This window comes from Haplochromis burtoni, unplaced genomic scaffold, assembly GCF_018398535.1.
Source record: "Haplochromis burtoni strain Fernald_Lab_line unplaced genomic scaffold, NCSU_Asbu1 Contig_547, whole genome shotgun sequence".
Taxonomy (NCBI): Eukaryota; Metazoa; Chordata; class Actinopteri; order Cichliformes; family Cichlidae; genus Haplochromis; species Haplochromis burtoni.
In genome coordinates, this window is record NW_024582908.1 from 318,390 (window position 1) to 330,914 (window position 12,525).

Here is a 12,525-nt window from a genome sequence, read left to right on the forward strand (position 1 = left end):
CACACACACACACACACACACACACACACACACACACACACACACACACAGCCACTTACTGTGTTCATCTCTTCCTTCCTTCTGCTTGTCCTTCCCCATCCAGATCAATACCATAGATCAACTAGCTATCAGGCTGCAAAATGACCACATCACCATAAATACGCACACTGCTTATACCTCACACGCGCGCACACACACACACTCACACACACAACTATTGCATTTTACCAGAGAATGAGTGGATAGCTATAATAAACACCAGCTGGCTTGTGCGGCTCGTCTCCCTCCACCGAATCACTGTCATCATCATCATCATCGTTGCGGTCTGTGCGTCTTCCCTATTGATCTAGTTATCGCTGCTTCATATGCTGTCGGACAGTGTTAAACGCACATTTTCTGTTATCATGCTGCGCATTAATCAGAGGCCACTCACCGGTAGGGAGGACAGGGGATATAAGGAAAGAGAAAGTTGGAGGAGACGGGGATGAAGAAGCAAGGACATGTGGAGATAAATACAGAGCCATGGCGATAGACTGGCATGGGTGAACATGGGAAGAGCTACAAAAACATAACAGAGAGGATGGACGCTGAGTGTGAGACTTAAAAGCAACACAATAAGATGTTTAAGCGAAAGTCTGCAACGCGATGAGTCCTTTGAGAGTGCAGACGTGTTAAATAGAAGGATGTAAATACTCTGTTTGACCTGAGGAAGAAGAGAAGTCAGGAAGATTCAAAGAGGTCTTGTTGTTTATTGAGCTACAAGAAAGACAAAGCGTATCGACAAAGACTTTGACTTGAAACATGTTGTACTACACAGGAGCGTGCACAGGGCCCTAATCAGATGGTATAGAATGAACATGTGTAGAGAATGATACATCTCTAGAAAGATAGTAGTCCATTAAATTCATATCATAGGATTTAACACAAATATACTGCAGGATCACAGTACAGTGATGTTGTACTGTGACTAAGGACAATGTTGTTGATGATAAAAGATTACTTTTTTCTTCTTCTTTTTCTTGTGTTCAGCACCCAGCAGATTCATCCAGCTTCCACTGTTTTGCGGAACTTTGAGACATTGTAGCATAAAATACTCTAAATCTCAATGTTCCTGTTTCCTAATGTTTATTTGTTTTTATTAAATGGAACTGAAAACACAACTGTACAATTCTTGTTACAAGAGTGTGAGAGTGGGCGCGTCATCTGTGGTGTAGACCTATACTTAAAACCTCTATCGTCTCTCTTGCTTGTTCCCAGGGTAACGGAGGAAGAGTCCACGGCAACCACCATGGAGGCCCTGAAGGCTCGAATCAGAGAGCTGGAGAAGCAGATACTCCGAGGAGACCGATACAAATGTCTCATCTGCATGGTGAGCATAGCGTTTACATGGGTGCTGTCTGCACGTCGAGCTTCCGTGGAAGTGTTGTGGCTTTGTCAGAAGGCAGCATTAGCATTTGTCGAACTGCATGTAGCACCATAAACATGTGAAACTGCGGTTGGGGGGGGGCTATAAACTGACCTTCCACTTTATTAGGCCAGATACGTAGCAAGGGCTGATAAGGTCTGTCCCATGTCACAGGCTTATCTGAATACCAGAATGTGCTGTATTTTTGGGACAGTCAGTGCATTCAGTGGATGTAAGTAGCAACCACTGATCACTTTCTACCTTGAAGAGGGATTCAACCCTTTACCCTCACCTATTTTTTTTCAAGCAAACAGAAATTAAAAATATACTCACTGTGGCCAGAGTGCTTACCTTGATATCTAGCTGCTCGGCTTGAGTGACCGATTTTTCTGTTCGATAATGTTTGTGTGTTTTACTATAGGTTGTGTACTTGTGCTGCAGAAATATGTGAAGCGCCTGCATGTAGGGCTGTGCGATATGACCAAAATCTCATATCCCGATATAAGAATTCTATCGTCCCGATAATGATATAAATCACAAAAATGTAACATTTTCTGTAAATTCTGTGAATCTCGGGCAGCTCGACTTGCGGGTAGTTCCAGCTGTGCGTCATGTAGCTGGAGTCGAGTGTTTTAACCGATGCATGAAACGATACATTTTTAGACATAAGTTGTAACGGCCGCCGTTTTCTTTGTGAGTATTTATTACACGGCGTGCTGCGGGGAAAAGCCTGTTCTAACGTTTGAGTCTAAGGTTTATTTTTGAGCACCTGGCGGCTCTTTTTTACTTCTCACCCGTAAATAATCTGCTCTTTCACGTGATTCAGTTTATTTTGAAAAGTCTCAACAGGATCTTGAACTTTATTGTGAAAGGTTTATGTGGAACATAAACAAGCAGACATGTGATGGTGTTACCGTCGTTGTTGCTAACCACAACGCATAAAAACAGGCGCTTGTCCGTCTGTAGTGTGGTTATATTAAATATAAGAGAAAGAGAGAGCTTTAAGAAATTAATATAGCCACTACAGTGACCATCAAAAAGATGAAAAAATATTGCTGTAAACAGTTTATTTTGCGACACCACGAAACAAACGATAGCGTAAAATGAAACGATAGATGTTTTTATATCGCCATCCGATATCTATCGTTATATTGAACAGCCTACCTGCATGCATCTCATTTCTGCTCTTCGTGGGAGCATTTTCACTGTCCCGAGTGCTGCTGGTGTTGTGTTGCTGTTGTGCTGTGGCCCTTTGCATGGCTTTGCAATTTGGCACGATTGTCTGCTATCACATTTCCAGAGCGAATCGTTTTTCATATCATGTCATGCTTCATCTCAGGAGCACAGAAATATGTGTATGTTCAAATTCTGAGATAGCGTGCTGACTGTGCTGTGCACAAAGCAGGTTGAATCTGTGAAAAATGTGTCGAAGTTTGGCTTTTTAGGTGAAAAGACACTCCTGTACGTCACAGCTTGTATTGATGGCTGATTGGACCTTACAGATCAATAGTTAAAGCCATGAGGGACAATATAGAGGTCCATCAGACACTTGAGATGCAGTTGCGCCTACACCTCACATCAGTGTTTGTGTACCCCCACTTTGTGTCAAGTACCCACCCTGTCATTCTTCAAGCGTGTGGACAGTGCAGCGTCAGCATCCTGTGCTTGCTGCGTGTGAGTGTGTGTGTGTGTGTGTGTGTGTGTGAGAGCCTGTTGGTGTGTATGCATGTGAGGCGGGTAATTACCAACGCCTGCGCTTCCTAAAGGTCGCTGGGTGCCTGAGGTGACACGGAGGGCAAGGCACAGCGATCGATCACTCACTGCCCCATGAGCACACAGCTCTTCTCTGCTCATCTGTCACTGTCCCTCATCTGTTTTACGCACACACACAAACACACACTAAGCAATACAGAGAAATACAAATATGTCTACACACACACACACACACACACACACACACATACACCTACACACACACACACACACACACACACACACACACACACACACACACACACAGGCCTCTTCCATCTAATCTGTCTCTGTCTGTCTTTAACCTGTCACTGGGCTCCCTCCCTGTCACTGGGTCTGATCTAAATGTCATCAGATTACTCTCACTAACTGGCAGATTTTGAAGCAGCTGGAGATTCCACCGCATCAAGTAGATGCACAAACACTTTGAGCAGATGTATGACTCAGTCTAAACGCCACCGCTGTCACCTCTACACCGATATTTCTGCAAATATTTCTTACTCATTTTTACCTTCTGATTGTCTGGTGGAAATGCTCGCCCTCTGTATCAAGTTGACGCAAGTTCTCTGTTAGCCTTTACTGATGCTGAGGGTATCTCAGTGATGCAGCTCAGCACTATCTGTGGGTTTCTACCCCCATCTATTGGTCATTTTAGGGCAAGGAACTTAAAATGTGCTTTAAGATTGTCCTAAACTACTTTTGGAAATTCAATATATTCAGATATTTAAATATTGAGATATTTCAGTTTTAAAGTAAGGTTGTTGATGGGCTTGATTGCAAATATTTAGACTGTTTGAAGACTACTTAGATGTACTTAATGTCTGTTTCCATATAGTAAAATTTCAACGACATTTAAACATGCCTGAATTTTCAGATTAGCCAGTGTAGTATTACTCTTTGCTTAAGCTGGGTGACTGTAAGAGACCAAGTTTAAAAAATACTACAAGGACATATTTATCAAAAGAGCCTTTACAAGTAAACTGATAAATAAGACTGTAATGTGAGCCTGGTTCTGTTGGAGGTTTCTTCCTGTTAAAAGGGAGTTTTTCCTTCCCACTGTCACCATGTGCTTGCTCATAGGGTTTTGGCTGATTGTTCGCGTTTCTCCGTTATTATTGTCGGGTCTTTATATACATATAAAGCACATTGAGGCGACTGTTGTTGTGATTTTGTGGTATATACATAAAACTTAGCCCATTCTTCCATTAGCAATGTCAGTGAAGGGTCAGCATAAAAAAAGCCATTTATTTTACATTCACGCCTCAGTTGCACTTTCAGAGTGTAAATGTTTCTTCGCACTTGTAAAATCTAACCAATGAGATAAAACTCCTGAAGATCCGAGCTTTTCCAGTTGACTTAGCATTTTAGCCTAGTTGTCAGCTATCCAATCAAAGGTGGAAGAAGTTGTATTGAAAGCCTCACTTTACTTTCTGGCTGTCATTAGCACACACGGTGATGTTTGTGTGGGTTTGTGTTTGTCCACACGCGTCTTCTGTTGCTCTTTGGTGTATGTGTGTGCGCGATCAGTACAAGCCTGGCTCTGTGATTAGCTGCCACCTTTCGCCCCCAACCTCTCCTCTCCAACCCCCACCTCTCCCTCCTCCTCCTCCTCCTTCCGCAGAGGAAGCCTGCTATCCAGTCAGGCACGGAGCTCAAGAGCATAGGGGCCAATGAGGTCGGAGAGAGGCAGCCTAAGTCCCTCCCCCTCGGCCTGTATTGCCTGTACAGGGGCCTTGTGATTGGTGGCTACAGCAGCGGCATAAAGAGGCTCCTCCCACAGCCCTTACGGAGGGTAAGGCACTCCCTCCCTCCTTACCTCCTCCGCTCCTCTTCCCACCCTCACCTCATTCCTCCCTCATCTCTCCATTCTTTTCCAGAGGGAAAGAAAAGGACGCCCAGCAGGGCTCGTTCACGGCTTCCTCCCTCATCTCCCCCCTCCCTGCCCGTTTCCCTCTGTCTCTGCCCGTTGCCTGGCCGATGTCGTGTTTGTGCACGTGTGCGTGTACGTTTGTGACCCGCAGATTGCCGGTTCAATTTCCCATATGCTGCCTTGCTCAGTGGTTCTGTGGCTGCTGGCTGTCTTTCCGTGGTTAGTGATTTCATGCTGTTTGTCGGTCAGGGATTGTGTAGCGTTACTTGTTTGTTGCTAGCTAAAGTGAGTGTCCCGTGAATCCGATGTAGTTTAAATTTTTTATTTTTTTTATTTTATTTTATAGGACTCCTACACGATGCCGCTCACCTCCATCCAGTGCTGGCACGTCCACTGTGAAGAATGCTGGCTCAGGACTCTGGTACGCTCAAACTCACACACTTCATCTCACTCGCACACACACTCAGTGCTACGGGGCAAGTCCTCATGACATGCAGTTATTGCGGCCTCATTTCATAGTCAGTGAATTTTTCTCTGTATTCATGCCCCGTAGGGAGGAACTAAAATGGAATGTTCCCCAAATGACCCGTTCTCTCTCAGCACGCTCAGTGCAAACACTTGTAGCCTCAGTCAGGGAAAGGCTTAGATGGAATGGTCCCCAAAAGGCTTGTTAAAATGTTGGAATAAAGTGGTCAACTTCAGCCTCCACTGGCTTCTATGTACTGCCTTAGGTCTACACACACACACATACACACACACACACGCCCCTCCGCTGTGGTTTTGCTGGTTATTAGTTGGTCTAATATATTCAGTAGTGTGCAGTTAGCTGTTGCTAATGTGGTAAATGGAGCGCAAAAGAAAATAGTGTTCCTACAGCTGGAAGGGTAAACAGAAGGGTAACAGCTTTCTCTGATGTCTTTGCTCTTATCGCCTCTTTTCCCTCCATGAAATATCTGATGTTGTCAATGTTCTCGTCTCACCTTGTTTCCCCTGCCGCCCTTTCCCCATGAAGCCTAATCGTACTCATCAACATACCCACAGGCCCGTCCCACCTGGAAAACGATCACAAATAAGCTGATCATTAGTGCCACATCATTGTATACAGTATCAGTTGCATCAGTGTCCTAAAAAGTTTGATTTTTAACTTCATTGAATGATGTAAAAACATTGATTGCTGGAATATTTTGACTAACCCTAACCCTGGGGAAGATGTTAAACTTGAGTACACCTTAGCCAGTACACTATTTATACAATTTTGAAGAACTTCCTGAGTAACATCTGGGTTAGTGTGCAGACAGCCTTGCATCAGCAGTCCTAGGGTTCTAATCGAAGCTGTCTTCTTGAGTCTTTACGAGTCTAAAGCATCTCGCTGGTGTTTTGAATGAAGAGAATCACCTTCAGTTTATAGATGCAGTTTCAAATCTCTAAAACTCTTCACACTTTGCTCAGTTTATCCTTTTTGGGCTTAGGCAGGCTGCTGATTGGTGGACCAGCTACCACTGTCTGCATTCGATTCAGTGTGTTAAACCATGTGACATCGTCTATGTCAGGGGTCAGCAACCTTTAACACCCAAAGAGCCATTTGGACCCGGTTTTGACGCAAAAGAAAACACTGGGAGCCGCAAATACTTTTTCACATCTAAAATGAAGATAACACTGTATATATTGTTTTTTACCTTTATGCTTTGTGTGAACAACTAAGGTGTGTTGCTTATGAAATCCATAAAGTGCTACAGAGAAAATTACATTTTATTTATGTAATTAACACATTTTGAACTCTTAAAGAAATATAACAGAAGGAAAGACACCCAGCTGAACTAAAATGATCCATGTAGCAAACAACAACTGTTGTGAGTCGCCACCCTCATATCGCCTTTGGGCTTGTGGAGCCTTGACCTGACTTTTAAAAAATAATTGGAAAAAAAGCACTATGCTGCTAAAAGATGAAAAATAGATATTTGCAAAATTCTGCCTAAATATGTATTTTACCTGGTTTATGTGTGTGGCGGGGCGTGGTCTGCAGCACCGCTGCAGGAGAGGCCGATGCACCTGAGCGGCACCCGCAATCACGCCTCGCCACCTTAACGTCTGTGCTCTCTATGCTGTTGTTGGTATGTGTCGGGCTGTGAGCTGCAAAGCTACAGCCGGCTGTAGCTTTGTAGCTTTGTGTGTAAAGTGTTCAAAAAAGAGATGCTGAAAAGCGTGTTCATGGAAACATCGTTGGGTCTGTCGTGATATGTTTACAATGGGACTTCTGCTCCTGAACCTCTGCGCACAGCGTCTGCAGATCGGGGCTGTACGAAGTCACTTTCATCTTTACGCAGGACTGTAAGCTTTCATCTGTGAGGCGTGAGCGGTGTTTGTTTTTAACATAGTTCACAGTGGAGAATAGCTGCTGACATAATGTGGATCCGAAGATCCATAACTGGCCTACCTGGGGTTGAAAGTCTCGATAAATGCGCGGCGTTTCGGCGGGTACACCGGCTTCCGCGAGTGTGACACTTATTTTGAGCGATGAAAAAATAATAGAATATAATTTTATTTTTATATTTCAATATCACAATAATCTTCCAATTTAGAACTACAAGTTAAAAAAGAACTAGCATAAATAAAATACACTTCAGCTAAATACTTCTAATTTATTTTCCCAAACCACACGGAGCCGCAGTATAAGGACAAAAGAGCCGCAGGTTGCCGACCCCTGGTCTATGTCAAGGACTGAATGGAGTAGACTTTATTTTTCCAGGGATTATGATGAATGATGCATGGGAACGTCTGATGACTATTTCAGCCTTGTATGCAGCTATACATTTTAAATGTGGTGTTTCTGAAATGGTTTGGTCCAGTAGAATAGCTACATGATAGCAGATAAAAGCAACATAAGCTAATGGTCCCAACCATTACCACCCTTATTCATGCTAATAATTGTCTGAAAAATGCTTTCAGTTTAAGGTGATTTAAGAAGGCCTTCATTTGAGTTCGAGCAGAAAGGCAGTCTGGGCCTGATTAATAAATTAGTTAGCCTGCTTTCTAATTCTTCTGTTATTAATTGCTCAAAAGAAAGCACTCCATTGTTTCCATCTGCAGCGTACCTGTGTTTTCTGTGTAGGTGTGTGCACAGACGTGCATCCTGCCACTGCTGGTTTAATGTATGGGGAATTAAAGTCATAGCCTGGAGACAGCTATAAAACCGGGAGGGCCAAACTGATCAAAGTAAATGCCCAGGAATCTAGTTAACATCAGCCCAGCCTCTTACCACTTTAATGAGCGAGGCAGCTGGAGCCCAGTGTAACAGGCACACACCCATGCATGCTCACTGCCCACAGTAAACAGCAGAAAGCTTTGACGGGCCTCCAAACAAACAGAAGTGCTCCCTCAACAGAGTATCAATAAAATCGCTTAAATAACACTTAGTTAAATTTATAATATTAAACAATGCTTTGATACGTGATTTATGAGAGGTATTTCTGAAGAAAATGTTCATTACTTTTTAAACCATTCCAAACTCCTCTTCTTTCCATTTTTCCCCCATACACCCCACATCCCATCCCTTCTTCTTCACTCTGGACTTTTTTTTTTTAGTAATGTGGAGCAACATATCCTCTTAGTATGAGTATGTGACATCTGTCACTCCCAAATCACTCCCGTCTAGGCCCTTAATCGGTACACCTGCTTTAAAGAGTTTATTCAGGCGCTTACAGGAATTGAAGCCTATAAATCCTCGGGGGTCAGAGGTACATTTATGCTGACCGATTAATGTTTCAAAAGTGCACAAAATACAAACGAGATCTCCAGATTGTGGATGTCAGATGTTACACCCTACATTTGTGTGCCGTATACTAAAGTCTCAGTTCGCAGTTTAGAGACTGATTAAAGCACCAGATAGTTTAGTAAAAGGTGATGAGCAGTTTTGTTATGTCTAACAACAGTATTCAAAATGTCATTTACTGTTTCCCATACATCATCATACATTGTAGGCCACATACAGTCCACTTTGATCTTAAACAGGCCATATCAGTGAAAGACATTTAAATAAACTAAGCTCTTAGATTCAGAGAAGTGCAGTTTCAACATTACAGCTCAGTTTTCCTACGTGATTAATATGTAAAATTACAGGAAACATTACCGTTTTTTTTTGTTTTTTTTTTACTGTGGACCCACTCTTTAAAACAAAAAGACATTGCTGTAGTAGACAGTTTCTGTCATTGTATTAATTTTTTAACTGTTACTTAACTACTTTGGTGTAGTATGAATGGCCACGGGGGAAGTCTTTATCAGTGGGAAACACTATACTACAGTTAAAAGTTCAAAATCTGCGCACGCATTCACAGTTTTCAAAGCCTTCCGGTGGGGCAGATTAGAGTCTCCTGGTCCCCAGGCCTTATTTTTGACACCCCTGCTATACATGGACTTTACCTGAGCCTCTTTGCTTGAGAGAATGACACTTTCAGAAAGTGACTGAGTAGTAGACCATTCTCTTGATCTTACTTTGAAGGTAATGTAGCTGTGAGTGTTGGGCCTTCACTCTCATGTTTTAATCGTGCTTCTGTTGTGGTGGTTTCCTTAAAAAAGTTTGTCCCATGTTCACATACTCCAGTTTGTCTGTCTTGGACTGCAGCTGACATCGGGTGGAGAACTGATTCATGAGCAGCCATGCCAACCTTATGAAGCTCGGCAGCAGAACAAGGAATAACATCACCAGCTGCGGTCCAAGACGCTGGAGTCGCTCAGTTATTTATTATCACAACACCAGCCAACCACCCCCACCCCCCCATCATCTACAACAAATAGAACCTAGATCTGTGGGAAACACAACGGGTGCATTTCATTTCTGATGTTAAGACTTTCCTCATAGCAATGACATCATATAATCCTTTCCTAGTTGACTCCAGCTGTGCCACTATTCTTCATTTGTTTATGGTCTGTTTTTGGCTTCTTTTCTTTTTTCTTGCGTCATTAAGTGTAAACTCAGCACAGTGACTCTGTCAGAAAGGGATGCGCCTGCAGCCAGCAGTTGTTGGCCAGAGTTGGTGCGGGAAAGCAACAGGGATTTAGGACAGGGGTGAGACCACCCATTCAGAATCTTGTTATGCTGTCAGCCCTGTGTTGCATATTATCACCTGCTGCTTTACTGCAGATGGCACACTATCAAAGCAGTGCAGAGGGAGAGGAAGAGGGCAGAAGGGGAGGCAAGATGTGCAGCAAACAGGTTTAGATTCACACAGGAGGAGGAGGCAGTAAGAGCACTGGGTAACTTGTATTGAACTTCATGCTCATAGTCCCAAATCAGCAGAGTGAGCACTTCATTGTTATGTCTGTTGGTACATTTTTCTGAGCTACCAAGCTAACTGTTGCTTGTCTGTCCATCACAGGGAAACAAGAAGCTGTGCCCACAGTGCAACACCATCACCTCACCCGGAGACCTGAGGCGTGTCTACTTGTAAAGAGCACAACCCCTGCCTTTGTTCCTTCCAGTCCATTCTTCCATCTTGGATTTGTCTCCTTCCCCGTCGATCATCTTTAGTTCTTCTCGCTCTGTCTCTCTCTGTTGCGCGGCCTGGGTCAGCAGCTGCCAAGCCTCCACGACAACTGTGTTTGAGACTGTGCCAGTTCTTCCAGGAGGGCGGCTTGAACAAATGACTAAGCAAGCGCACTTTGGCTGAATCTGACTATGGTCAGCAGTCTCCTGAGTAACCTGCGCAAAAAATAAAGGGGAGGAAAAAAAAGGGCCCGGAGACCTGCACTCCCCAATTGCCAGCAGTTGTTTCCGCTGCCTCAATGACACAAGAACCTCTATAACTGTCTGTAAAATAGAGGGATCTTACACTGAAGGACTAAGTCAGTGGAAACGCCCACTAAGACCTTGTAGCTTCACACTGCTGGAGGTGGACCTCAGAGGAACTTCTTAATACAGGATCTAACTCCCCTCCTCCCTGCTAGCTCTTCAGCAGAACTTCAGTGGTGCTGGATGGCGGGCTTCACCCTGATGACTCTAGAGAAAGCTTCTTTTCTTATTTTTGTTCACTATTGAAGAGACAAACTGATAGCTTGATCCAGCTGTTGCTTAAGAAAAATATAAATATAAGAGCCTGTCCACTAAAACTGAGCTTTCAACCAAACTGAGGAGCCTCACAACCTTGAAAAGGAGTTTGACACTCGCCCTACTCGTCCTCCTCTCCTTCTTCTTCTTCTTCTCTTCACAAGCCCCGTCCTTCTCTCTTCCCTCTTTTGTGGTGTTCTAGTGCAGTAAACCAAATTTTCTCCTCCCCCTTACAAGATGCAGTGCAAGCACATGTAATATAGTTCTATGTATGTTTACAATGTTGGGTGTAAATTACATAGACACACACACACACACATATACACACATGACCATCAGAAGATACACACAGAAATATATAATATCAAAATCCAGTTTTTTGGTTGGAAGGGGTTGGGGGGAAAAAATGGCTGGAATAAAAGAAGCCTTCTGTATTTTTTAAAAAAGAAGAGATCCTTTGAAAAATCCGTTGACGTTTTATTTGACTGTACAGGAATTTAAAGAAAAATTGTAAGTAATAATAAACTACTCAAACTAGATGGTCAAGATTTAGGTGGTGTAATTTTTCTGCAGAGTACCTCAGAGAAAGGTAGATCTGATCTCGGTGTGCGGACAAATGTTGTGTTAGTTTTATTAAATGGAGAGATTCCCGTTGTCCAAGAGTTCCCGCAAACAAGCAGAACTGTGGAACTGCTCTTTAGTTCACATATTGTCCAGCTGAGCTTTTTCTTTTTTAACCTGTACTTCTGCTTCATGCTAATTGGAATAACATGCTGAGATCATATTCTAGACAGTCTTATTTTTTGTTTGTTTGTTTGGTTTACCCCTACATGTCTCAAAAGAAGCTTTTTCCTCCCACATTGTTCTCATTCTGCTATGCTGCAAAAAAAGAAAAAAAAGAAAACAACTTTAAAAAAAAAAGAAAAAAAAAGGTCCTTGAAATGGCAAATTCCCAATGGGCAGAAGTCTTTGGAAAACAAGGATGGCCAATGCTGAACTGGCAGCCTCCAGGAACCCACAACCTCCCCCCTCCCTCAATGGCAGCAGCATCAGCAGCCAAGGTGGTGGTGTGCTTTGTGTTTGTAAAGCTATGTATTCTGTGCCGTCTTTATTGTTGTAAGAAATAATGCAAAAAAAAAAAACAAGAAAAAATAAAATTTCTCAAAATTCCACGACTGGTCCTTTTCATGCAGCCGGGAGTGGTGAAGTAAGATGTGTTTAAGAAATGTGTTCATTGTTCATTCGTTCATTGTTCGCTGGAAAAATCAATAAAAAATGGGACAAAGATGCCAGAGACGCATTGTGAATGTGTTTTGTAATAAGACTTTGTGTCTCATTGTCAGTCGTAGCTTTTAAGTGGATCATCGTCCACTATAAAAAAAAAAAATGCAAAAGGCACACAGCTTAAAAAGAGGAAAGTGAAACAGCCCGAGTTGGTCAGGCCTGATATTTGAGGAC

The 12,525-nt window shown here is 43.0% G+C and overlaps 1 protein-coding gene across 4 annotated transcripts in view; it reads left to right on the top strand.

Annotated features, from left to right (window-relative positions):
• Window positions 1–12,237, top strand: part of rnf220a (ring finger protein 220a) — a 162,360-nt gene extending 150,123 nt beyond the window's left edge. The window contains exons 12-15 of one of the 4 annotated variants that reach the window (XM_042214307.1): window positions 1,258–1,369; window positions 4,779–4,949; window positions 5,374–5,448; window positions 10,400–12,237. In XM_042214307.1, coding sequence (XP_042070241.1) covers window positions 1,258–1,369; window positions 4,779–4,949; window positions 5,374–5,448; window positions 10,400–10,471 — 430 coding nt within the window. In that variant the 3' untranslated portion in view covers window positions 10,472–12,237. Of the gene's footprint in view, window positions 1–1,257; window positions 1,370–4,778; window positions 4,950–5,034; window positions 5,342–5,373; window positions 5,449–10,399 lie in introns of those variants that run through there. The other 3 variants (XM_042214306.1, XM_042214305.1, XM_042214308.1) reach the window with 3 other exon arrangements.
• Window positions 12,238–12,525: the final 288 nt, after the last annotated feature.